This window comes from Gastrolobium bilobum, unplaced genomic scaffold (assembly GCF_033153095.1).
Source record: "Gastrolobium bilobum isolate Gb01-03AN ecotype WA unplaced genomic scaffold, APGP_CSIRO_Gbil_v1 utg286, whole genome shotgun sequence".
Lineage (NCBI taxonomy): Eukaryota > Viridiplantae > Streptophyta > Magnoliopsida > Fabales > Fabaceae > Gastrolobium > Gastrolobium bilobum.
Genome location: NW_026900141.1, coordinates 104,893 through 129,011, shown reverse-complemented (window position 1 = coordinate 129,011; position 24,119 = coordinate 104,893). Strand labels below are relative to the sequence as shown.

The 24,119-nt window shown below is 40.8% G+C and overlaps 2 protein-coding genes across 2 annotated transcripts; both read left to right on the top strand.

The window, feature by feature from the left end:
* The first annotated feature begins 697 nt into the window (after nucleotides 1-697).
* LOC133295501 (uncharacterized) lies at nucleotides 698-3,118 on the top strand. The gene is made up of 3 exons (XM_061494343.1): nucleotides 698-2,151; nucleotides 2,227-2,332; nucleotides 2,426-3,118. Exons 1-3 carry the CDS (start codon nucleotides 698-700, stop codon nucleotides 3,116-3,118), a joined length of 2,253 nt encoding a protein of 750 aa, XP_061350327.1.
* A 301-nt stretch (nucleotides 3,119-3,419) lies between these two features.
* Nucleotides 3,420-5,919, top strand: LOC133295500 (uncharacterized). The gene is made up of 7 exons (XM_061494342.1): nucleotides 3,420-3,693; nucleotides 3,774-4,015; nucleotides 4,107-4,313; nucleotides 4,580-4,672; nucleotides 5,197-5,298; nucleotides 5,442-5,672; nucleotides 5,866-5,919. Exons 1-7 carry the CDS (start codon nucleotides 3,420-3,422, stop codon nucleotides 5,917-5,919), a joined length of 1,203 nt encoding a protein of 400 aa, XP_061350326.1.
* Nucleotides 5,920-24,119: the final 18,200 nt, after the last annotated feature.

The window sequence follows — 24,119 nt, the reverse complement described above, 5'->3', positions numbered from 1 at the left end:
TTTGTTGTTCTGTTTTTCCCCCCTATCAAACGAGTAAATCCAAGCAATGAGTTTCAGTTTACGAAAAAATTTTAGTTACTGTTTTTTTGAAGTCCAATGTGGTCACTAGCTAACATAGCTAGATTTTTTTTAAGAAAAAAGAAAAACTTGGAATAATAAACGCACCAAGATTTAATGGTTTATTGTTTTTTTTTTGTGAATGAGCGATTTTTACTGGTTGATAATATCAATTTTTTTATTATCAATTTTTTTTTGAACAGGAGTAAGGACCATAGGAGCGAGTTGTGCGTGAGAAGCGAGAATTGTAGCAGAGGGGAGGATTGGAGAATAGAATTGTAGTAGAAGCGAGTACATAATATATATTATTTATATTATTTATATTGATACTTAGTATATAAAATTAGTGATCATGGTGTTTAACTTGTTTATAAAATTAGTACATAATAGAATTGGGCATCTCTGATCATCAAAACTGACTGCTTCTGCAAGAGTTTAACTTCATTCCATAAATTTATCAAGTGCTTGAATCTGTGCTATTTGATTTGCTTAAATTGATTTATGGTATTTGAATTTGTTGAGGTTGGTTATACTAATAGCTTTCCACTTAATATATAGGTGCACTTGTAAGCAATCTCCTCATTGGAAAGTGCAATTGGTCCCTGAAAATGTAAGTGTGGCATGATGGAGTGGATGCATCATGGTGTGGATGCATATTGATATTGATGTTTATCTACAACCCTTAATTAAAGAGTTGAAGGAGTTATGGCATGATGGTGTGGATGCATATGATTCTGTTAAGCGGGAAATGTTCAAGTTGCATGCAGCCTTGTTGTGGACTATTAGTGACTTTCCTGGTCTTGGAACATTGTCTGGATGGAACACCTACACTGGACTTGCTTGTCCAACATGCAACTTTGATAGTATTCCTTGTCGCCTCCCCTATAGTAGGAAATGGTGTTTTATGGGTCATCGACGCTTTCTTGATCAAAGACATAGGTTTAGACTGAACAGGATTCGTTTTAATGGACAACAGGAGCTTCGTCATCCACCCAAGATAATTTCTGGTTTTGATGTTCTTGATCAAGTTCAGAATGTTGATGTCACTTTTGGTCGTAGTCAAGATGTTAGAGGAAAGGGGAAGAGGGTACGTGGCAATGCAGGTGTTAAACAATGGAAAAAGAAAAGCATATTTTTTGATCTTCCTTACTGGGAGTCCAACTTACTGCATCACAATCTTGATGTGATGCATATTGAGAAGAATGTGTTTGATAATATTTTATACGCCTTGTTAGGTGATAGTGCAAAGTCTAAAGATCACCTAAATGCTCGAAAAGACTTGAAAGAATGGAAGTGTAAGTCAGACCTTTGGCTAGGTGAGAACGAGAAATATCCTTTAGCAATCTACACAATGAATAATAAAGGCAAGAAGGCATTCCTTAGTACTTTAAAAAACATTTCAGTGCCAGATGGTTATTCAAGCAACATTTCTAGGTGTATTGATGTAGACACTCTTCGAGTGAATGGAATGTTAAAAAGTCATGATTGCCATGTATTGATGCAACAACTTCTACCATTGGCTATGAGGGTAGCATTGCCTGAACAGGTGTCCAAGATTTTAATTGAATTATGCTCTTTCTTTAAACAAATATGTAGTAAGGTGTTGAACGTCACAAGTTTAGAAAGATTGCAACATGGAATTGTTCTGACTTTATGCCACATGGAAATGTTATTTCCCCCTTCGTTCTTCACAGTCATGGTTCATTTGATTGTTCACCTTGTTGATGAAGTTAAGCTAGGAGGTCTAGTCCATTATCGGTGGATGTATCCTATCGAGAGGTACTTGGGACAATTGAAGTCGTATGTACGAAACAAGTCACGACCTGAAGGATCCATTGCAGAAGGTTACTTAATGCAAGAAATTCTTACATTTTGTTCTCGATATCTTGATGATATTGAGACTAGATTTAATCGACCGGGTCGTGTTGATGATGCATGTAATGAAGAACAACCTAACCCACGTGTTAAGGAATTTTTCCTCCAAGTTGGAAATCCACTTGGTGGTTCTTCATATTTCAATCTTACACTGACAGAAAGATTACAAGCTCATAGACATGTCCTAATCAATTGCCCGGCAGTTGATCGTTATCTCAAGTGAGTAACACTTATACATTTACCAATAAAAATTTCATCTTCACGTTGTATGCCTAATATGTTAATCATATGTAGGGATTTTAGAGTGGAGGTGCGGAGACGCATTAGACATCGAACAAGGAGTCAAGCTGAAGTTGACAAAATAGTTCACAGAGAGTTTGTTACATGGTTCTCCAAACGGGTGAGACATTGTCTCATGTTTTGCATGAGTAGTTACCATCAATGTTATATGTCTATGGAATGACTAATAATACTATTGAGATCTTATTTGTAGATTGTTAGAGAAGTGGAAAACTTGAATGAAAGTGATAAAGCTTTCATGCTTTCTCTTGGTCAGGGTCCCATTGTCCAAGCTAGAAGATTCAATGCATATAATGTTAACGGGTTCAAATTTCGAACCTTGGCACGTGATGATGGCTTGAAAACTCAGAATAGTGGGGTATATGGTTCGTTTGGCACTAGAAGTTATTCTAGTAATAATGATCCTCAAATGAGGTTTGGGGATGTCTTATATTATGGAAAACTGGTAGACATTATAGAGATAAACTATTGTGGCTTATTCACGGTTCCTTTGTTCAAATGTCAGTGGGCTAATACCACTAATCCTAGAGGCATTAAAAAAGATAAGTTGGGATTTACTTCAATTAATTTCAATAGACTAATACATACTGGTGAACATGAAGATGATGAGCCATATATCAAAGCCTCAGAGGCACAAATGGTTTATTATGTGGATGATGAAATAGAAAAGGGTTGGAGTATACCTGTTCATTTGAAGCCAAGAGACTTATATGACATGGGTGAAGATGAAGAACTTATGCCTTCCATAGAGTCATTTCCATCACAGAACTTGGAAGATATTTTTTTTGATGATGCTATGCATATGCAATTGGCAAGACCAGATGCTGATGATGAGCCTCCTAGTTTTACAAATAATGAAGATGACAATGATGAAGTTCTTACATGATGGATACTCAAGTTTGCTTTAATGTTTTGTTTTAGTCTTTTTGGTCAACATAAGAAATGTAATAGCTCATGTAATACATACTTCTTATGTTGTTTGAGATGTGCCAAACTTGTATTGTTACTTTTATTTTTTAGTTCATGGAATACACCCTATTTTTTGCACATTGTTTACTATTTTTAATACACATGATGATTTTGCACCCTCTAATCTTTTTCATAAGGTTGTTTTTTGCAGGACCTATAATTTTTTTTTTTTACATACGAGGATCTTTGCTAACTATTTTTAAATTGGATTTGTAGGAATGGCTCGAAAACCACGATACTCTATGAGGGTTCAATCGACACCATCTGATATCCCTGCATCTTCTCCAGTGCCTAATGCAGCTGGTTTAACAGCCCAAAGTGCTCCTTTACTGAATGAAAGCCCATCTAATTTTATGGGTAATCAATCACCTTTAACTGATGAAGAAATTGATATGGTGGAACCAACAAATGAACCACATGAAATACCTAATGCAAGTTCCCAATCTGCTGTTAAGAAAAAATCCCCCAAATATTGGACCGTTGATGTCATAGGTAATTAAACTCTAATCCACTTATTTATTAATCAGTCCATATTTTTTTATTCTTACATTGATGTTGACATAACTGCTTAGATGATAACGGAGTAAAAAGGGAGCGTCACTTGCGTATTCAGGATTTGCTTGTGCTTCCTGACAATCATAAGGTCATATTAGAATGGAATGACAATGGCCAACCAATTCAAGAATCTGGTGGCTTGTATGGTGTATATTCAGGTTCAATTGCTGCTGATTGTCATAACTTCCCAATCATCTATCTGAAATGGCCACATGTTCCAAGCTTTCACAAAGAGCTTGTCTGGGAAAACCTTCTCAAAGTATGGTATTTTCCTCAAGTTTGTGGTTTTATTTATAAATATATGCTATCTTGTTGGTGTGTCGCTGATTCCTCATATTTTCATTTTTAAGGCTAAGTTTGATGTCAACGATGGAGATCATAAAAAGTGGATAATGATGGACCTCGGAAAGAAATGGAAGGACAACAGATCAAGGCTGTGGCACATGTTTAAGAATTCTGATATGTCCTTCGAGGAAAGTATTGAGAGATGCCCAATGGGAATTCCAAGAGAACAGTGGGCTTCTTTTTTGAAGTACAGATTCGAGAAAAGAACAATGGTAATAACATTTTTCATTTTTATACATGTCATCATTATGGTAATCATTCTGGGGTTGTTTTTTTATACATTTTCATAGTATTTTTCATTTTTATACATGTCATCTTTTTTGGTGGAATCAATCAACACAGGTATAGAATAATTGCATCTAGCTAGAACATGATAGGAAAGAAAATTAGGACAAGAGAAAGATAAATGAAGAGGAACGCCGGTTGTGTTGAACTTGTTACCATTCTAGGGTACTTAATTATTTTATGTTTAATGTAGGAAATTGCTGAAAAGAATACTGCCAACAGGGAAAAGCTAACAATTCCACACACTTTAGGCTCAAAGTCTATTGCAAGAAGAAAAAGAGAGCTGGTACAGATTTTTATTTTGTATGATTATGTGATTCTGTGGTTCTTGTTAAGTAAAAATACCTTTTTTGGTTATATAACTCATTAAGTACAGTGATTTGCATCCATTATTTTTCTACTTGGTTTCGATTACAGAACTTTATGTGTATGGTTTGTTTAAATGATGGATGACCCTCAAGTTTGGTTAAGGAACATGGTAATCTGCATTTGATGAATTGTAGTAGTTTCTATGGTATACCTTTAATAGATAACTTGTTATTTTTTGATAGAGATGCAATTGGTAATTCTGGTTCCCAATTTTTGGGCCTATTCTTGATGTTCTGCAAAAATTAATTTTATGCATTGCTTGTGCCTTGTTTTGGAGTTATGATTGAGCATCTTGTGGTGTATCTTGTGTGATAGGCATTGTGTAAATTGTTTTTTGTTCTTAATTTTTGGTTGCTGTCCAACTCTGTATTGCTATTAGTACTTGGTTGAATCATACAGAGTCTTGGTAAATAATTTTTGTTGGTTATTTTATTGTTTTAGGAAATTGAAAAAGGTAAGCCTATCAGTAGAGCGGAAATGTATGGCTATTCACATCTGAAAAAAGATGGTACATTTGTGAATGAAGAGGCTATGGAGAAAAATGTAAGTGGAATATAGTTGTTTACTTGTATTCCTATATGACAATGTTACTGTTTTTAAATTGGTTGTTGGATCAAATTTTGTAAGATTTGTTATTATCTGCACAAAATGATGGAACTTTATCCGAAGAAGATGCTTATGTTCAGGTGTTTGGGAAGGAGCACCCTGGACGTGTACGGGGTATGGGATTTGGGGTCTGCCCTTCCCAAATTTTTAAACGTCATTGTAGTTCTGGGGCATCTTCCTCAACATCTAGAGATAATGAAATTAGAGAGTTGAAATCTAAAGTTCAATCTTTGGAGGAAGCATTGGCTTTTGTGGTACGTAGCTTTGGGGGTCAAATGCCCCCTGGTTTTGCATCAAATGGATTGCAACAGGTATATAATACATTTACCAAAATTTTCTTATGTTTTCTGTTTGAGATGATGATTGGAACTTGTTTTAGTCATGTATTTTAAATTGTATAATATGACTGCAAGGGCAGAATAATTTGTCAAATTTAACGGATTTAAGGAACTTGATTATTAGTCTCTCAATATATTGTTATATTGTTATATTGAAACTATAAAGTTGGAATTCCATCACATGTCTACAATTGCTCATATTCAAACTGTACGAACGTAGATCTCTAGTTAAGTATATAAGATTGTTATGTGTCATTACGTGCTTGAAAGTAATGTGTGGCATTTTGTATTTGATCTAAGTGAAAGGTTTTAAAGTGGAGACTTTATTTTTTAGAAGGCTTTTTAAATTGAAGTTATTGTTCAAAATATTTATGATTAATTGAAGTTTTGTTTTTTATGCTGATTGAGGATACAAAAATAATATATACGTATATGTTGAGCACGAAGTTTTGTTTGCAGGCTTAAAGTGAAGGCGATGTTCACTTCAATGTTATTAGAGGATCCATTTAAAATGTTATCATTTAGATTTGAGGCATGACCAATGGCCTAATCTATGGGTGTATGTTTTTGTGTATGTAGAAGACTTAAATAGTGGACGGGTCAAAAAGGGTAGAATGTGACTTTATCTATGCGCCCTTTTGATACACAAAAGGGTATAACATATTTGATATGTTATAGTTTTGTGTCTGCTTATAGTTTCACTGTGATATGTCTGCTGCATATTTTCTGATATAACATATTTGATAATTACAAATTTTCCATGTGGTACAAGGTTGAACAGTTTTTCTTTGGATAATAGTTTTGGTTGGTATAATAATGTATAAATCTTAGTAGTTATGGTTCTTCGAGACACTTATTAATTGGACAAAAACAATTTTTTAAGTAAAGGCTTTTAAATTATTTTTCAGTACCCAATATGATTGAGACTTATATTTGAGCTATTTTTTTTTTTGCAACCTCAAAATTTGGGCTCTCCCAATGGATTCAGGCCATCCTCTTCTGCTAGTCATGTACCAAATGCCCAAGGACCTGAACTTCAAGGACACCCATCTCCTCCATAGTTCTCCTTTATATATATATATATTTTTTGTTTTCCAGAACAATATCAGGGTGATTACATTTTGATGGATAGCTTTTGGTGATTACTTTTTGATGTATAGCTGTTGGTGATTACTTTTGGATGGATAACTTTTGTATTTTGGTGTATATCACAATGTAAGGGTGATTTTTTGGTGTTAGGACAATGCTACTTTAACCAACAATTACATTTTCCATTTGATGTTTTAAATTATTAGAATTTAGTGCAAATGGTGATTACTGTTCTAACTTTAATTATGGATGAAAAGCCTTGAATTTTTAATTTATTTATATAATTATTATATTGGATTATAAAAGATTGACTTTTAATCAAATTTGCCATTTTTAGTAATTAAACATATATTGCCATTCCTAAAATATATATATATATATATATATATATATATATATATATATATATATCAAATTGTATCTAAAAAATAAATGTTAATTTTAAAATTTTAATTTATCAGCTTAAATGATATTTAATGTTTAAATTCTTGAAAATAAATTATTCATATATTTATTTGACAACGTTTTGTATCAGTAAATATTTCATTATTTACCAAAAAAATAATGTATTATTTTATTATAGAATTGATAAAATATAAAATATATTAAATTTTATTTATTATTCCACGACGGTTAAAAACCGCCTTCGTATATCTACCACTACAAATATTAGGCATTTGAATTGTTATTCCACGACTGTTAGCAACCGCCTTTGAATTGTTATTCCACGACGGTTTCCTCGCAGCCTTGGAATTCTAATTCCGCGACGGTTTACCAAACAGACTTGGAGTTCTTATTCCAAGACAGAATTCAACCGCCTTGTTATTGTTATTCAACGACGGTTAGGCACAGCCTTAGAATGCTTATTCCGCGACGGTTACAAACCGCCTTGGTATTCTTATTCCACGACGGTTATAAACTGCCTTGGGATTCTGATGACTGCCTTATGAACCGTCGTGTTTTTCCCAGTCGACGGTTATTCCAGCGGTTCAGCTAAACCGTCGTTGAATTGCCTCTCGACGGTAGTAACAACGACGGTTGGTTAACAGCCGAAACACGCATTTGGAGGCGGTTTTAACCGTCGTGAAATGACCTGTGAACCGCCTCTGTATACCTCTTTTGTTGTAGTGATACCATTTTCGTGTGCAGAGAGAGACAGAATCTTGGAGTGACCTTTTGAGGTCCAAGCTCTTGTTGGCTGGTTGAGTTTTGGTAAGCCTTGTCACCTTTGGTCTTGAGTTTTTGAACTTAAAAATGAAAGCTTGATGCATGTTAAGGCTTAAAGATGATAACTTGTTGTTGGGTAATGTTGAACACACCTAGAAATGCATGTTTAAGTGTTTAAAATCGGTAAAAACCCAACCTTGGAGGGATATCTTCACGAAATGCATTTTCTGCATTCTGTCGTGAAATATCCGGATATGTGCCCGATGAATATCCGGATATGGGTTTTGAGTATCCGGATAATAGATATCCGGATATGGGATTCTGGATAACCGGATATTGCATATCTGGATATGTCCAGTGAGATATCCGGATATTGCATATCCGGATATGGTCTCGTGGAATATCCGGATATTCTGGGATTTCGTAGAACAGTAGCTGTGCTGTGAGGACAGTAGGCTATTGGGGGTTTGAGGACCCTAGATTGATGAAGTTGAACTTCTGTAATTAATGAACTAAGTCAGAATCGTTGTGATTAAGGACTTATGGCTTGGTATGGAGCCTTAAGACGTTAAACGTACGGAAAGGCGTTGTCTTTAAGTTTTATGCATGTGGTACATGTTTATTAATATAATGTTGGTCCATAACAGATTGTGAATCTGCTGTGTTTGGACGTTGAGCTGTGGACTCTTGGCTTTTGGAGTTAGCTTGCAAGGTAAGCTTCCGTGTCCTCGGTTTAGCCATGTTGTGGTTCCACCATGTCCCATGGGGGTATGGTTTATGCATGCTGTGTACATGCTTTCGGATATTTGATTTGTTGATTGAACTTTACATGTAATGGCTTTTAATATGCATGTGTTGTTTCATCTTGACGGGAAGCCTGAGTATGTAGCGCCATACAAGACGGTGTACCGGGGTCAATGCAAGTGGTACTTGCACGGTGTGTAGGTGATACACGTATACCTGCACTGTCTCTGGCCAGTAGATTAGTATTGACACACATGACATGATTATCTGCTGCATTGCATTGTTTTAGAAATGATAAATGATAAACTGTTTTTGAACTTATATTGCACATGTAAGTGAGCTTGGGGTGGAAGATCCTTGAGGACTCACTGACTTACTGAGATTTCTAGATTAGAGATCTTACCCCACGTTTGGGGAATGCTTATTTCAGGTTCATGTAGTATGGGTACTGATGCCTCAGGCGGCAGGAGGCCGGAGCTTAGCTGATTATGTTTTACTTCTTATGCTAGCATGACTGGATTTGGATGCTGTTTATGTTTTTCGCTATTTATGATATGTTGTTGTTGAGACTGATGTTGGGCATGTTGCCTTATTTGAGTGAGCATGGGGATTGTCCATGACACTTTTTGTTAGTACTTGTAGTTTGGAGTTGTATAAACTGTTAGATGGTCCGGTCTACGTTATTGTAGTTCCGTGACTAGAGCCACACTTATATTATCTATGTTATGAGGTATTTCAGTTAGCTGTTTTATTGCAATTACATACAGGCGATATTTTATTAATTGATTATTAAGCAAGTTGGTAATGTTAATGGCATCATAATTGAAAAGAAAAAAGTAATTCCGCATTTTAATTAAGCGCAGCTTAATACGATATTATGATAACATTACCATATATATACGGGGTGTTACAGTTACCATTGGTGGTTCACCTGTGGATGTCTTGTTTGACTCTAGGGCTACGCATTCTTTTGTTGCAACCCCGATTGCTGTGGGGCTTGAGTTGCCTATTGAGGTGCTTTCTCCACCGTCGCGGGTTACCACCGCCACCGGAGAAAAGTGTGATGCGACCACTGTTCATCGCGATGTAGCGTTTCAGTGGGATGGCCGTGAGTTCTCGGTAGAACTGATAGGATTGCCGATGGCCAACTTGGAGGTTATTCTGGGCATGGATTGGCTGTCCAGAAATTGTGCATTGATTGACTGTTGTGCCAAGCGTGTGGTGATGTCTCCGTGTGATTCCACAGCTAGTTCCTCGCCGTACATTTTGTTGCTGCAGGCTAGGAGAGCCTTGAGAGCAGGGGCATATGGATATGTCATGTTGGGAGGTTTGCTGAGTGGGACACAAGAGGATATCACTGGCATTCCTGTGGTGAGGGAATTCCTCGAGGTGTGTCCTGAGTTTCTGCCAAAGAGGGAGATAGAGTTCTCCATTGACCTGTTGCCTGGTGTGGGGCCTATTTCATTAGCTCCATACCGGATGTCGCCACTGGAGCTGGAAGAGCTGGAGAAGCATATTGAGGATCTTTCAGCGAAAGATTTCATTAGACCGAGTGTTTCTCCTTGGGGAGCACCGGTCATCTTTGTAAAGAAGAAGGACGGGACAATGCGATTGTGCACCGACTACTGGCAGCTGAACAAGGTGACAATCAAGAACAAGTATCCCCTTCCTCGGATTGATGATCTGTTGGATCAGCTCAGGGGTGCTTGCGTGTATTCCAAGATTGATCTCCAGTCCGGATACCATCAGATTCGGGTGAAGCCGAAGGATGTCCCTAAGACCGCATTTCGTTCGAGATACGGTCATTTTGAGTATTTGGTGATTTCGTTTGGACTCACCAATGCACCTACTGTGTTCATGGATTACATGAACCGAATTTTCCAGCCGTACCTGGATCAGTTTGTGATCGTCTTCATTGACGACATTTTGATTTTCTCCAAGACGGAGGAGGAGCATGTGGAGAATTTGAGAATTGTTCTGCAAGTGCTGAAGGAGAAGAAGCTGTATGCGAAGCCTTCCAAATATGAGTTTTGCCTCAAGTCTGTGAAGTTCCTTGGGCATGTTATTTCTGCTGAAGGAGTTGTAGTGGATCCGAAAAATATCGAGGCCGTACTGGATTGGGAGAGACCCAAGACAGTTACGGAAGTGAGGAGCTTTCTGGGTTTGGCAGGTTACTATCGGAGGTTCATCAAGGGTTTCTCCACGATGGTTCTCCCTTTGACTCACCTTACTAGGAAGGAGACTCCCTTTGTGTGGACTCACGAGCGTGAGGATTGTTTTCAGGAGTTGAATGGGAGACTGACTACTGCTCCTGTGTTGGTCCTTCCTGATCCTGCGCTCGAGATTGAGCTTTACACCGACGCCTCCGGGAAGGGGCTAGGTTGTGTGTTGATGCAGTTGGGCAAAGTGATTGCATATGCTTCGAGGCAGTTGAAACCCCATGAGGAGAACTACCCTACTCATGACTTGGAGTTGGCTGCCATTATGTTTGCTTTCAAGATTTGGAGGCATTATCTTTTTGGTTTGAGGTTTGTGGTGTTCAGTGACCACAAGAGTTTGAAGTACTTGTTTGACAGAAGGAGTTGAACATGAGGCAGAGGAGATGGATGGTGTAACACCCCGTATATATCCGGTAATTTTATCATACTATCGTATTAAGCGGTGCTTAATTAAAAATGCGGAATATCTTTTTCTTTTCAATTATGATGTCATAAACATTACCAACTTGCTTATTAATCAATTAATAAAACATCGCCTGTATGTAATTGCAATAAAACAGCTAACTGAAATACCTCATAATATAGATAATAAAAATGTGGCTCTAGTCACGGAACTACAACAACGTAGACCGGACCATCTAACAGTTTATACAACTCCAATCTAAAAGTACTAACATAAAGTGTCATGGACAATCCCCATGCTCACTCAAATAAGGGAACACGCCCAACATCAGTCTCAACAACAACATAAACATAAATAGCGGAAAACATAAATGGCATCCAAATCCAGTCATGGCAGCAATACAACATAATATCATAATCAGCTAAGCTCTGGCATCCTACCGCCAGAGGCATCAGTCACATACTACCTGAACCTGAAATAAGCATTCCTCAAACGTGGGGTGAGATCTCTAAACAAGAAATCTCAGTAAGACAAGGGGTCCTCAAGGATCTTCCACCCCAAGCTCACTTACATGTGCAATATAAGTTCAAAAGTAGTTTATCATCATCAGTTCTAAAATAGTGCAATGCAGCAGATAATCATGTCATGTGTGTCAATTCTATTCTACTGGCCAGAGAAATGCAGAATTTATATACGCCAAATACCCACACATAGTGCAAGACGCCACTTGCATTCACCCCGGATCACCATATCGTATGACGCCACATACTTAGGCTTACCGTCAAGATGAAACAACACATGCATATTAAAAGCCATTACACATAAAGCTCAACAGCATTTCAAATATTCAAAGCATGTAACATAGCATGCATATAACCACACCCCATGGGACATGGTGGAACCACAACATGGCGAAACCGAGGACACGAAAGCTTACCTTGCAAGCTAACACCCAAAGCCAAGAGTCCACAGCTCAACGTCCAAACACAGCAGATTAACAATCTGTTATGGACCAATACTATATCAATAATAATGCAACACAAGCATATAACTTAAAGACAACGCCTTTCCTTTACGTTTTACGTCTTAAGGCTCCATACCAAGCCATAAGCCCTTAATCCCTTGATTCTGATTTAGTTCATTAATTACAGAAGTTCAACTTCATCAATCTAGGGTCCACAAACCCCCAATAGCCTACTGTACACACAGCACAACTACTATTCTACGAAATCCCAGAATATCCGGGTATTCCACGGGGCATATCCGGATATGCAATATCGGGATATCTCACTGACCATATCCGGATATTCAATATCCGGATACTCAGGTTCCCATATCCGGATATTCAATATCCGGATATCCAAATCCCATATCCGGATATCACATATCCGGATATTTCTCAGGCACATATTCGGATATTTTACGACAGAATGCAGAAACTGTATTTCGTGAAGATATCCTTCCAAGGTTCCATTTTTAACACTTTCAAACGTTAAAGCATGCATCTTTATACTATATAAGGGTCATACCACTCTTGGTTACTTGTTTAACTCTTTAAACATGCAAAGACACCTCTTTTATTCAACAAAACACATGATCAAGGTTGGCACAACTCACCAAAGCTCAAAACAGAGCAAGAAAGGCTCTTAGAGCTCTCAAATCTTCCTCTACAGGTCTGACCTTCAAGGTACACGAAAATGGTGATCAAGAGTGATCTTTTCACACAAAAGTTCACTCCTTGAAGCTCCTACAACCAACACAAAGCCCCAACTACACCAAAGCAAGAACTCAGCCCCACACCTTGACTCAAGACAGTTCCCACAACTCAGAAAATGGGACCTCAACCTTTTAAGGCACTCACCTAAGTGTTTACTCACTCCAAAAGGAGAAGAAATGGAGGAAATGTGGCAACTTGGCTCACAAATGGAGGAGAAACCAGAGGCAAGCAACCAGCAGCTGACCAGCCTCCTAACAGTCACGCATGAGTCAGTTTTCTAGGGCAATGTGCCCTTAATAAGGGTATTTATAGTCACTTACCCAATTAACACACATTATTAACTTTAATTGCTACGCTTAGCATTTTAATCCCAAACTTTGGATTCTTAACCTACTCAATTTTACAAGAATTATCATATTTTTCTTATAATTTTCAGAGCAACTTTTCGGTACGCGCTTTTCAAAGCCAGTATCGATTTCTAGCACTAGTTCTCATTATTTGGACTTGAAACTCGTTTTACAAGTCCTACATATTATTCTAGTAATTATCATGCACTTATTATAATTTCCCGGGATACTTTTTCGGTACGCATTTATACCGACTAGCAGAACCGGTATCTGCACTTTTCTTCCGAAAAGCGACTTTCAGCATTCTTAATCACTTACTATAATTATTAAAGCCTCATAATAATTATTAGGGTCAATTATGGAATTATTTCCTATTTTCTCATAATTTATTAATTAAATTCCTTAATTAACGGTACGGGTTCTTACATTCACCCCACCTTTTTAGAATTTTGACCTCAAAATCAGAAGCATACCTGGTCGAAACTCGGGGTACTGCCGGAGAAGCTCGTCCTCACGCTCCCAAGTACACTCCTCAGGAGTTCTTCCAGTCCACTGCACTTTGACCATCGGAATGATCTTGCTCCTCAGCTGCTTCTCGCCACGATCGAGAATCTTTAGTGGTCCGACGGGAGTCTTTAGATTCTCTCGAACCTCCACATCATCAGGTTGCACCACGTGCGACGGATCTGCTATGTACTTCCGAAGCTGAGACACGTGAAACATGTCGTGGATGTTAGCCAAGTTCGGAGGCAAGGCAAGCCAGTATGCAACAGGTCCTACTCTACCAAGAATCTGGTATGGCCCAATAAACTGCGGGCTCAACTTCCTCACTCCGAGTGCCCGTCCAACATCGGTGACATGTGAAAGTCTCACAAACACGTGCTCACTCTCACTGAACTCCAATGGACGATGCTTGACATCGTAGTAACTCTTCTGGCGATTCTGCGCCTGCTTCAGCTTTTCCCTGATCATCTAGATCTGCAGGGTGGTATCTTGGACAAAGTCCAAGCCAAACAACTCACGATCCCCAACCTCAAACCAGCAGGTAGGTGTACGACACCTCCTACCGTAGAGCGCCTCGTAGGGTGCCATGCCTAGGCTAACATGGAAACTGTTGTTATACGAAAACTCCACCAATGGAAGGTACATATCCCATGCCGAGCCTTGCTCCAACGTGCAAGCCCGCAACATGTCCTCCAAGGTCTGGATAGTCCGCTCAGTCTGAGGGTGATAGGTTGTACTCAGTCTCAACTGCGTACCAAAAGATCCCTGCAGCGCCTCCCAGAACCAAGATGTGAACTTCGGGTCCCTATCACTAATGATACTCTCGGGCACCCTGTGAAGCCTCACGATCTCGCGAACATAAAGCTTGGCCAACTACTCTGTAGTGAAGCTCACCTTCACTGGAAGAAAATGGGCAGACTTTGTCAATTTTTTCACAATGACCCATATCGAGTCACAGCCAACCTGAGTCTTCGGTAAACCCACAACGAAGTCCATGGAAATGCTCTCTCATTTCCACTCTGGAATCTCAAGAGGTTGAAGCTTACCAGACGGCTTCTGGTGTTCCATCTTCACCTTCTGGCAGATCAAACACTTGGACACATACACAGCTATGTCCTTCTTCATTCATGGCCACCAGAAATTTCTCTTCAGGTCTTGGTACATCTGCGTAGCACCAGGATGAACAGTAAACTGTCCCTTATGGGCCTCCGCCATAACCTCTTCGGTTAAGGGACCTCGAGGAATCACAATACGCTTCTGAAACAACAGAAGTCCATCCTCATTCCAAGACACATCGTCTTGGTTCTTCACGTAGTTGAGACACTCTCTCTGCACTTGTGCCTCTTGGATCTTCTCCATAAGCTCATTCCTGACTCTCACAGTCTCCATCTCGAGAAGTGAACCCCCAAACAAGGTGGTCACCTTCAGATCTCGAAACTTCTCTATGAGGTCGAAGTCACCCATCGTCAAGCTGGATAGACTCACGGATTTCCGACTCAAAGCATCAGCTACCATATTGGCCTTGTCAGGATGGTACTTCCACTCAAAGTCGTAGTCCTTTAGAAACTCCATCCATCTCCTCTGCCTCATGTTCAGCTCTTTCTGATCAAACAGATACTTCAAGCTCTTGTGATCACTGAACACCGCAAACTGCATGCCAAACAGGTAATGCCTCCAAATCTTGAAAGCAAACACAATCGCAGCCAACTCTAAAGCATGAGTCGGGTAGTTCTCCTCATGAGGCTTCAACTGCCTCGAAGCAAAAGCAACAGCTCTACCCGACTGCATCAACACACAACCCAGACCCTTTCTAGAAGCATCACAGTAAAGCTCAAACTGCTCCTCAGGATCAGGAAGGATCAACACAGGTGAAGTAGTCAACCTCTCCTTCAACTCTTGAAAGCAATCCTCACACTCGTGAGTCCACACAAATGGAGTCTCCTTTCGGGTAAGGCGAGTCAAAGGGAGAACCATCGTGGAGAAACCCTTGATGAACCTCCGATAGTAACCTGCCAAACCTAAGAAGCTCATCACCTCCGTAACTGTCTTGGGCCTCTCCCAATCCAGGACGGCCTCAATCTTGTTGGGATCCACTGCAACTCCATCCGCTGAAATCACATGCCCCAGAAACTTGACTGATTTGAGCCAAAACTCACACTTAGAAGGCTTAGTATAAAGCTTTTTCTCCTTCAGCACTTGCAGAACAATCCTCAGATGCTCCGCATGCTCCTCCTCAGTCTTGGAGTAAATTAGAATGTCATCAATGAAGACGATCACAAACTGATCCAGATACGGCTGGAAAATCCTGTTCATGTAATCCATGAACACTTCCGGCGCATTGGTGAGTCCGAACGGGATCACCAAATACTCAAAGTGACCGTATCTCGAATGAAATGCGGTCTTAGGGACATCCTCCGGCTTCACCCGAATCTGATGGTATCCGGACCGGAGATCAATCTTGGAATACACGCAAGCACCCCTAAGCTGATCCAACAAATCATCAATCCGAGAAAGGGGATACTTGTTCTTGATCGTCACCTTGTTCAACTGCCTGTAGTCGGTGCACAATCGCATTGTCCCATCCTTCTTCTTCACAAAGATGACCGGTTCTCCCCAAGGAGACACACTCGGCCGGATGAAATCTTTCGCTGAAAGATCCTCAATATGCTTCTTAAGCTCAGCCAACTCCGGTGGCGACATCCGATATGGAGCTAAAGAAATCGGCCCAACACCAGGCAACAAGTTAATGGAGAACTCTATCTCCCGCTGTGGTGGAAACTCAGGGATCTCCTCAGGAAACACCTCCAGGAACTCCCCCATCACAGGAATGGCAGTGATATCCTCCTGTGTCCCACTCACCAAACCACCTAACATGACATATCCCAAGGCCCCTGCTCGCAAAGCTCTCCTGGCTTGCAGTAATGAAATGTATGGCGAGGAACTAGCTGTGGAATCACACGGAGACATCACCACGCGCTTTTCACAGCAATCAATCAGTGCACAGTTTCTAGACAACCAATCCATGCCCAGAATAATCTCCAAGTTGGCCATCGGCAATCCTATCAGATCCACCAAGAACTCACGGCCATCCCACTGAAACGCTACATCGCGATGTGCAGTGGTAGAATCACATATTTCTCCGATGGCGGTAGTCACCCGTAATGGTGGAGAAAGCACAGACATGGGCAACTCAAGCCCCAAATCAATCGGGGTAGCAACAAACGAATGTGTAGCCCCGGAGTCAAACAATGCATCAACAAAAACACCACCAATAGACACAGTACCTCTAACAAGGTTCGGAGTGCGGTCTGACTGCTGCCTATCCAAGGTGTACACACGCCCAACAGAAGGTGGCACTGCAGGTGCCGAAGTAGAAGCCATCAGAACCATCTGCAAAGGAACTGCCTGAACAGCTGCAGCTCTCGCCGTTGACGACGGACAGTCTCTAGAGAAGTGGCCCTCCTTGCCACACTGGAAACAGATCAACTGACCCGAAGCACAACGGCCAACATGCTCCTTTCCGCACCCTGCACATCCCGGAGTGGAAGGAGGCCTAGCAAAACTCCCCTGCTGCGAAGCAGTCCTCTTGAACTGACCAGCAAACTTCCTGTCCTTCCAAGAAGTAGAAATAGGAGTGGAACTAACAGTCCCCTTGGTCTCGTCGACCTTGGCCCTCTTGGCCTTACTCGCTATGCAGACATCCTCAATGTCCTTACACTGCTGAACCAGTGTACCAAAGTCCCTCGAAGCAGCTCCAGCAATATGCTCAGCAATCACCTCACTAAGTCCTTTACGGAACTTAGCAGCCAAAAATGTCGGAGTAGGAGGAACCATCTGGAAGGGCGCAAACTTCACCAGCTCATTGAACTTGGCCAGGTACTCGTCAACAGACATCGAGCCCTGAACCAATCTATCAAATTCCCTCTGCTTCCTCTCCTACGCATCATAGGGAAAGTATCTGCCAAAAAACACTCCTCACAGAATGGCCACGTCATGACACGACCCTGCATCTCAGAAGCACGAGAGGTGTTCGTCCACCACTCATGGGCATCGCCCTCCAGCATGTAAGTCGAGAACATCAGCTTCTGTGGGTCTGTGCACTGCATGACCCAAAATATCTTGTCCAACGACTCCAGCTATCTCGCCGCAGTAATAGGATCCAAAGACCCTTCAAACACAGGTGGCTTATGCTTCTTGAAAGCATTCAGCTGGCGATCTATCACATCACGATCCTCAGCAGGCCCTACAAGAGTCTCCCTCGTCTAAGCGACATGAGCAGCACTGCCAATGTGACTCAAGCTCTCATCCTGAACACTAGGTGGAGGCGGCAGCGGCGGAGGCGGTGGTGCCTGGCCTGTAGTAGGATCAGCCCTCATCTCCTCCAACATGACTCTCATCATCGTCATGTTCGCCATCCTGTTCGCCTCGAGGACATCCTCAGTGGTCCTCTGGTTCGCTTCACGAACCTCTTCTGCGGCTATCTGGTTCGCCTCGCGAACAACATCAATCATTGCTGCATTGGCCAATCTAGTGGCCTCTTGATCGGCTAACCTAGCCACCTGCATCTCAGCTAATGCAGTCACGATAGGATCGGGTTGATCCTCAGAAGTCTCTCGTGTTCTCCCGGACCTTACCATGACTCTGCACAAGTTACACAAATTATGAGTTGATCAGGCCCACGCAATACGATTACATATGCATTATCATAATAAAATTTGACGGAGTAAACACACAAGAGAGACACAACCAAACATTCTAACTATTGCAATACATACAGGCTTTTCCCTCGAACCATTGCTCTGATACCATAAATGTAACACCCCGTATATATCCGGTAATGTTATCATACTATCGTATTAAGCGGTGCTTAATTAAAAATGCGGAATATCTTTTTCTTTTCAATTATGATGTCATAAACATTACCAACTTGCTTATTAATCAATTAATAAAACATCACCTGTATGTAATTGCAATAAAACAGCTAACTGAAATACCTCATAATATAGATAATAAAAATGTGGCTCTAGTCACGAAACTACAACAACATAGACCGGACCATCTAACAGTTTATACCACTCCAATCTAAAAGTACTAACATAAAGTGTCATGGACAATCCCCATGCTCACTCAAATAAGGCAACACGCCCAACATCAGTCTCAACAACAACATAAACATAAATAACGGAAAACATAAACGAAATCCAAATCCAGTCATGGCAGCAATACAACATAATATCATAATCAGCTAAGCTCTGGCCTCCTACCGCTAGAGGCATCAGTCACATACTACCTGAACCTGAAATAAGCATTCCCCAAACGTGGGGTGAGATCTCTAAACAAGAAATCTCAGTAAGACAAGGGGTCCTCAAGGATCTTCCACCCCAAGCTCACTTACATGTGAAATATAAGTTCAAAAGCAGTTTATCATCATCAGTTCTAAAATAGTGCAATGCAGCAGATAATCATGTCATGTGTGTCAATTCTATTCTACTGGCCAGAGAAATGCAGGATTTATATACCTCAAATACCCACACATAGTGCAAGACGCCACTTGCATTCACCCCGGATCACCATATCGTATGACGCCACATACTCAAGCTTACCGTCAAGATGAAACAACACATGCATATTAAAAGCCATTACACATAAAGCTCAACAACATTTCAAATATTCAAAGCATGTAACACAGCATGCATATAACCACACCCCCATGGGACATGGTGGAACCACAACATGGCTAAACCGAGGACACGAAAGCTTACCTTGCAAGCTAACACCCAAAGCCAAGAGTCCACAGCTCAACGTCCAAACACAGCAGATTCACAATCTGTTATGGACCAATACTATATCAATAATAATGCACCACAATCATATAACTTAAAGACAATGCCTTTCCTTTACGTTTTACGTCTTAAGGCTCTATACCAAGCCAAAAGCCCTTAATCCCTTGATTCTGACTTAGTTCATTAATTACAGAAGTTCAACTTCATCAATCTAGGGTCCACAAACCCCCAATAGCCTACTGTACACACAGCACAGCTACTGTTCTACGAAATCCCAAAATATCCGGGTATTCCACGGGGCATATCCGGATATGCAATATCCGGATATCTCACTGACCATATCCGGATATTCAATATCCGGATACTCAGGTTCCCATATCCGGATATCCAATATCCGGATATCCAAATCCCATATCCGGATATCACATATCCGGATATTTCTCGGGCACATATCCGGATATTTCACGACAGAATGCAGAAACTGCATTTCGTGAAGATATCCTTCCAAGGTTCCATTTTTAACACTTTCAAACGTTAAAGCATGCATCTTTATACTGTTTAAGGGTCATACCATTGTTGGTTACTTGTTTAACTCTTTAAACATGCAAAGACACCTCTTTTATTCAACAAAACACATGATCAAGGTTGGTACAACTCACCAAAGCTCAAAACAGAGGAAGAAAGGCTCTTGGAGCTCTCAAATCTGCCTCTACAAGTCTGACCTTCAAGGCACACGAAAATGGTGATCAAGAGTGATCCTTTCACACAAAAGTTCATTCCTTGAAGCTCCTACAACCAACACAAAGCCCCAACTACACCAAAGCAAGAACTCAGCCCCACATCTTGACTCAAGACAGTTCCCACAACTCAGAAGATGGGACCTCAACCTCTCAAGGCACTCACCTAAGTGTTTACTCACTCCAAGAGGAGAAGAAATAGAGCAAAGGTGGCAACTTGGCTCACAAATGGAGGAGAAACCAGAGGCAAGCAACCAGCAGCTGACCAGCCTCCTAACACTCACGCATGAGTCAGTTTTCTAGGGCAATGTGCCCTTAATAAGGGTATTTATAGTCACTTACCTAATTAACACACAGTATTAACTTTAATTGCTACGCTTAGCATTTTAATCCCAAACTTTGGATTCTTAACCTACTCAATTTTACAAGAATTATCATATTTTTCTTATAATTTTCAGAGCACCTTTCCGGTACGCGTTTTTCAAAGCCACTACCGGTTTCTAGCACTAGTTCTCATTATTTGGACTTGAAACTCGTTTTACAAGTCCTACATATTATTCTAGTAATTATCATGCACTTATTATAATTTTTCGGGATACTTTTTCTGTACGCATTTATACCGACTAGCAGAATCGGTATCTGCACTTTTCTTCCGAAAAGCGACTTTCAGCATTCTTAATCACTTACTATAATTATTAAAGCCTCATAATAATTATTAGGGTCAATTATGGAATTATTCCTATTTTCTCATAATTTATTAGTTAAATTCCTTAATTAACAGTGTGGGTTCTTACAGATAGAGTTTATAAAGGACTACGACTTCGAGTTGAGGTATCATCCTGGCAAGGCCAATGTGGTAGCTGATGCTTTGAGTCGGAAATCCAGTAGCTCATCTAGTTTGTTACTTGGTAACTTTGATGTGGTTGAGAAGTTTCGAAACTTGGCAGTGACCGCTCCGCGTGAGGGTGTACTTCTCGAGATGGAAGCAACAGATATCGTGTATGAGCTGTTAGAAAAGATCAAAGAGGCACAAGTTCAGAGAGAGTGTCTGGATTATGTGAAGAACCAAGACGGTGTGTCTTGGAATGACGATGGATTGCTTTTGTTTCAGCAGAGGATTGTGGTTCCTCGAGGTCCGTTGACCGAAGAGGTTATGGCAGAGGGCCATAAGGGTCAGTTTTCTATCCACCCTGGTGCTACTAAGATGTATCAAGACCTGAAGAAGAACTTCTGGTGGCCGGACATGAAGAAAGATGTGGATGTCTTTGTGTCCAAGTGTTTGGTTTGCCAGAATGTGAAGATTGAACATCAGAGACCGTCTGGTGAACTTCAACCTCTTGAAGTACCACAGTGGAAGTGGGAAGGTATTTCCATGGACTTCGTGGTGGGATTTCCGAAGACTCAGGCGGGTTATGACTCTATTTGGGTCATTGTGGACAGACTGACGAAGTCTGCCCATTTTCTTCCAGTGAAGGTGAGCTTCACTACAGAGCAGTTGGCCAAGCTTTATGTTCGCGAGATCGTGAGGCTTCACGGGGTGCCCGAGAGTATCATCAGTCATAGCGACCCGAAGTTCACATCTTGGTTCTGGGAGGCGCTGCAGGAGGCTTTTGGTACGCAGTTGAGTTTGAGTACCGCCTATCACCCTCAGACTAATGGACAGACTGAGAGGACCAACCAGACCTTGGAGGACATGTTGCGAGCATGCACGTTGGAGCAGGGCTCGGCATGGGATAGGTACCTTCCGTTGGTAGAGTTTTCGTACAACAACAGCTTTCATGCTTGCCTGGGCATGGCGCCCTACGAAGCACTGTATGGTAGGAGGTGTCGGACTCCTACTTGTTGGTCTGAGGTGGGAGACAAGGAGATTTTTGGCTTGAACTTTGTCCAAGATACCACTTTTCAGATCCAGATGATCCGTGATAAGTTGAAGCAGGAGCAGAATCGCCAGAAGAGCTACTATGATGTCAAACATCGTCCACTGGAGTTCAGTGAGGGTGAGCAAGTGTTTGTGAGACTTTCACCTGTCACCGGTGTTGGTCGGGCACTCGGAGTGAGGAAGCTGAGCCCGCGATATATTGGGACATACCAGATCCTTGGTAGAGTAGGAACTGTTGCCTACCGGCTTGCCTTGCCTCCGAACTTGGCTAACATTCACGACGTGTTTTCACGTGTCTCAGCTTGGGAAGTACATTGCAGATCTGTTGCACGTGGTGCAACCTGATGACGTGGAGGTTCGGGAGAACCTAAAGACTCCTGTCGGACCACTAAAGATTCTCGATCGTGGCGAGAAGCAGCTGAGGAGCAAGATCATTCCGATGGTCAAAGTGCAGTGGACTGGAAGAACTCCTGAGGAGTGTACTTGGGAGCGTGAGGACGAGCTTCTTCGCCAGTACCCCGAGTTTCGAGCAGGTATGTTTTCTGATTTTGAGGACAAAATCCTAAAAGGGCGGGGTGAATGTAAGAACTCGCACCGTTAAATAAGGAATTTAACTGATTAATTATGAGAAAATAGGAAATAATTCCATAATTGACCCTAATAATTATTAAGAGGCTTTAATAATCATGATAACTGATTAAGAATGCTGAAAGTCGCTTTTCGGAAGAAAAGTGCAGATACCGGTTCTGCTAGTCGGTATAATTGCCTACCGAAAAAGTATCCCGGAAAATTATAATAAGTGCATGATAATTACTAGAATAATATATAGGACTTGTAAAACGAGTTTCAAGTCCAAATAATGAGAACTGGTGCTAGAAACTGATACTGGCTATGAAAAGCGCGTACCGGAAAGGTGCTCCGAAAAATATAATAAAAATATGACAATTCTTGTAAAATTGAGTAGGTTAAGAATCCAAAGTTTGGTATTAAAATTCTAAGTGTAGCAATTAAAGTTAATACTACGTGTTTAATTGTTAAGTGGCTATATATACACTTACTAAGGGCACAATGCCCTAGAAAACTGCCTCTTCTTTGTGGGTTTTGGTGGCTGGTCTGATTGTGTCACTGTTTCATCCCTTTCGTCTCCATTTCTTGAGCTTTGAGGCTTTCTCTTCCTTGAAAGCTTCTCTTAAACACTTGTGTGAGGGAGAGTCACCTTTGGGAAGGGGTTTGTGGTGCTGTTCCTGAGTAAGGAGGTCAGCTTGAGGGAGTGTTGGGGGCTTTGGGTTGGTGGAGTGAGTGAACCTTGTGCTTCATTTTTTAGGTCCAAGGAGCCACCTTTGGTGAGGAAGAGACTTGCTTGTCTTCCATTTTCGCACACCCTGTGTGGTCAGTAGTTGAGGGGTTGTTGGTGAGCTCCAAGAGCATCTCCATCCTCTGTTTTGGGCTTGTGGTATGATCATCACACTTTAACTTGAGTTTTATTCTTAAAAATGGAACCTTGGTGCATGTAAAGGTTAAAAGATGATAACTTAATATTGGAAAATTCTTAACACACTTAGAAATGCATGCTTAAGTGTCTGAAATCAGTAAAAACCCAACCTTGTAAGGATATCTTCACGAAATGCAGTTTCTGCATTCTGTCGTGAAATATCTGGATATCTGTCCGTGAAATATCTGGATATTTGATATCCAAATATGGGATTTGGATATCCGGATATTGGATATCCGGATATGAGAATCTGGATATCTGGATATGGTCAGTGAGATATCTGGATATTGCATATCCGGATATGTCCCGAGGAATATCCGAATAATTTGGGATTTCGAA